The sequence below is a fragment of the Sinocyclocheilus rhinocerous genome, unplaced genomic scaffold, assembly GCF_001515625.1.
Source record: "Sinocyclocheilus rhinocerous isolate Xijiao unplaced genomic scaffold, SAMN03320098_v1.1 scaffold23719, whole genome shotgun sequence".
Classification (NCBI taxonomy): Eukaryota; Metazoa; Chordata; class Actinopteri; order Cypriniformes; family Cyprinidae; genus Sinocyclocheilus; species Sinocyclocheilus rhinocerous.
Window position 1 is genome coordinate 1 of NW_015650462.1, and position 2805 is coordinate 2805.

General features: G+C 39.9%; 1 protein-coding gene across 1 annotated transcript; it reads left to right on the forward strand.

Annotated features, from left to right (window-relative positions):
- Positions 1-50: 50 nt before the first annotated feature.
- LOC107712036 (endoplasmic reticulum metallopeptidase 1-like) lies at positions 51-1405 on the forward strand (the record flags this gene model as incomplete). Its single annotated transcript, XM_016517167.1, has 2 exons — positions 51-286; positions 1278-1405. Coding segments are annotated over 2 exons (364 nt in total), but the record flags the coding sequence as incomplete, so codon positions are not given.
- Between the last annotated feature and the right edge of the window lie 1400 nt (positions 1406-2805).

Sequence of the window (2805 nt, forward strand, 5' to 3'; positions counted from 1 at the left end):
GTTATGTTGTGAATCAGGAAGCATCTGGAGCGGATCACCAGCATCTGGAGCCCAGAGAACGAGATCGCCTCAGTCAGCTACCTGCTGGATCAGATCGAGCAGATCCGGTCTGAGAGTGAAACCGGACCTCACTCCATCACGGTGGACATCCAGCGGCCCAGCGGCTGCTTCAGCATCAGCTGCTACGACCGTGTGACCAACATCGCCGTCAAACTCCAGCCAAAGACCAGCGCACAGCACTTCATGCTGGCGAACTGCCACTTTGACTCGGTGGCCAACAGCCCCGGTGCGTTTCTACAGCGCTTCATCAACGCTTCAGTGAACCTGCTGTCGCTTACAGCTCAGGAGACACTGAGTTTATATGCTTTAATGAAGTTATGCTTCTTCCTTAATTCATCCTTCAGTGCCTATGAGAATCTCAGTCACGTCTCATTTAAGTTCAATTCAACGTTGTTTTAAGTATCAACATGATGCTACTCGTTTCTTGCAGTGAGTATTATGAAGCTCATTAGTGAGAGTTAATAAAATGTTATTGCTCAGAAGTTGCTCTTTTATAACTTCTAAGACTTAAATGAGATGTAATTGAGAATTGAATTAAGTATTTATCTTTGTCTCAGATGTTTCTCCTTAAGTAGGAAAATGAAAAAAAAAGTTTTAAATGAGTCTCTCTTCATCATTCAGTGATCATTCAGAGTCTAGAGCGGTGAAATGAATGTGGAGAGTTACTGAGTTTATTGAGATATCTGACGTTTTACTGCAGACATGAGCAGGAAATGCTCCATATTTCGTCATTTGTGACCTTTTTCTCAGTTGTGTTTGCTGTGGTTTGAAGTGACAGCGATCAGATCGAGCAGTTTAAGGTTGCATTATGTTTGCTGTCAGTGTTCTTTGTTTTGTTATGTTATTTGCATTATTTATGGGTATAGTGGATTATTACACTCCGTTGTCATCTATCCTGTGATATCCTGATCATTAGAAAACCAGGAAGTGAAACAGCAGTAACATCGATGTGTAAGTGAGTGTGTGCAAAAAGATGCACAGCACGAGTGTTTAATAGGCAGCATGTGATTTTGAGTGTTGTTGTTGTTCTGTCATGTTTGATGTCAAATCCCAGTCAGTTATGATTTGGGATTGGGTTTTAGCACTGCGTTTGATTGACAGGATTAAATTGTATTGTATAAATTGGTTTTATGTATTTGTAGTAGGTTTTATTTTTTCTTTGAGTCATGTTTCTAGATCTGTGTGATTAATAACGTGTGTGTGTGTGTGTGTTTCAGGAGCCAGTGATGACGCCGTCGGCTGTTCAGTGATGCTGGAGGTTTTACATTCTCTAACGAATCTCTCCACGCCTCTCAAACACGGTGTCATCTTCCTGTTCAACGGGGCCGAGGGGACAATCCTGCAGGTGAGAGGTCAAGGCACAGCTGACCTTTGACCTCAACGAGCATGTGATCGTCTCGTTGAAATGTGTTCAGCCGGTTTGATGTGAATCACTATCACTGACATTATTCATGGTCTCACTGTGTGTTTGCCACAATCACTCTCTCACACACACACACACACACACACACACACACACACATTGAAGCGTAACAGGCTTCAATTTTATAATGGCATATTTTATAATGAATACAAATTTTTCAACCTCTAGTAATATATAAAATATCAGGTAGAAATCGCAAGTAACACTATTTTTTAAAAATCCAAATATTTTATCTTTATCCAGTAAATCAGGAATGACTGGAAATTACATGTAAATTCACTGGTTACAAAGAGCAGGAACCTATAGAAACTTGTTTCCACCACAGAATAAAAAAGGTGACATTTATCTCACATTTCTAACAAAAAGGTCAGAATTGTGAGATACAATTTGCAATTGCCTTTTTAAATAGCAAGTGTATACCTCACAATTCTGACTTTTCCCTTGTAATTCCACATTTGTATCTCACAATTCTGAGTAAACTAAATAAATAAATAATAATCTGAATTGTGAGAAAAAGTCAGCAATGTCATGTTTTGATTCTGTGGCAGAAATAAGCGTTCATACTATTTACTCGCTTTAATCTTGGGAAACTCCAGGTTTCTATAAATTAAAAATTAAAAAATAACATTACAGCAGATGAACCAGAGGACAGATATTATCCCACATGGAGTCTTGGAGTCAGAAAGGTTGAGGATGGCTGATCTAAATCAGATGTGTTTGTTTTGTTTTTCTGTGCAACAGATGTTCATCAGATAGTTCATTTGTCTGTTCACATTCACTTCCATGACATGGAAAAGAGCAGTGTGATCATTCTGTCAAATGACTAAACGTGAGGGTGAGTAAGTGAGATAGAATGAGCCCCAGTCGTGTGTGTGTGTGTGTGTGTTTGAGGTCCGGAGAACCTGTGGCTGGTCCAGGCTTACGCCCGAGCCGCAGTACACCCGTTTGCCACAGTGGTTGGTCAGGAGATTTTCCAGAGCAGACTCATTCCTTCAGACACAGACTTCCGCATCTTCAGGGACTTTGGGAATATTCCTGGTATGAGATACACACTGTAAAAAAAAAAAGTAAAAATTAGGGTAAAAAACATGGCAGCTGTGGTTGCCAAAACTTTACCGTACAACAATACAGAATTAACAAATTATACAGATTAAAAGCATATTTACAGTAAAAACATATTTCATTAAGTGATGTATTGCTGATATTGCTAATGAGTAAACCAGGAAGAGAACTCAGGTACTCTTATAAGCTGCAAAAGGAAACACAGTGGGAGAGATACCCTACTCCTGCACCCTCACTCAGCAGTGCAAACTCCCTCAGGT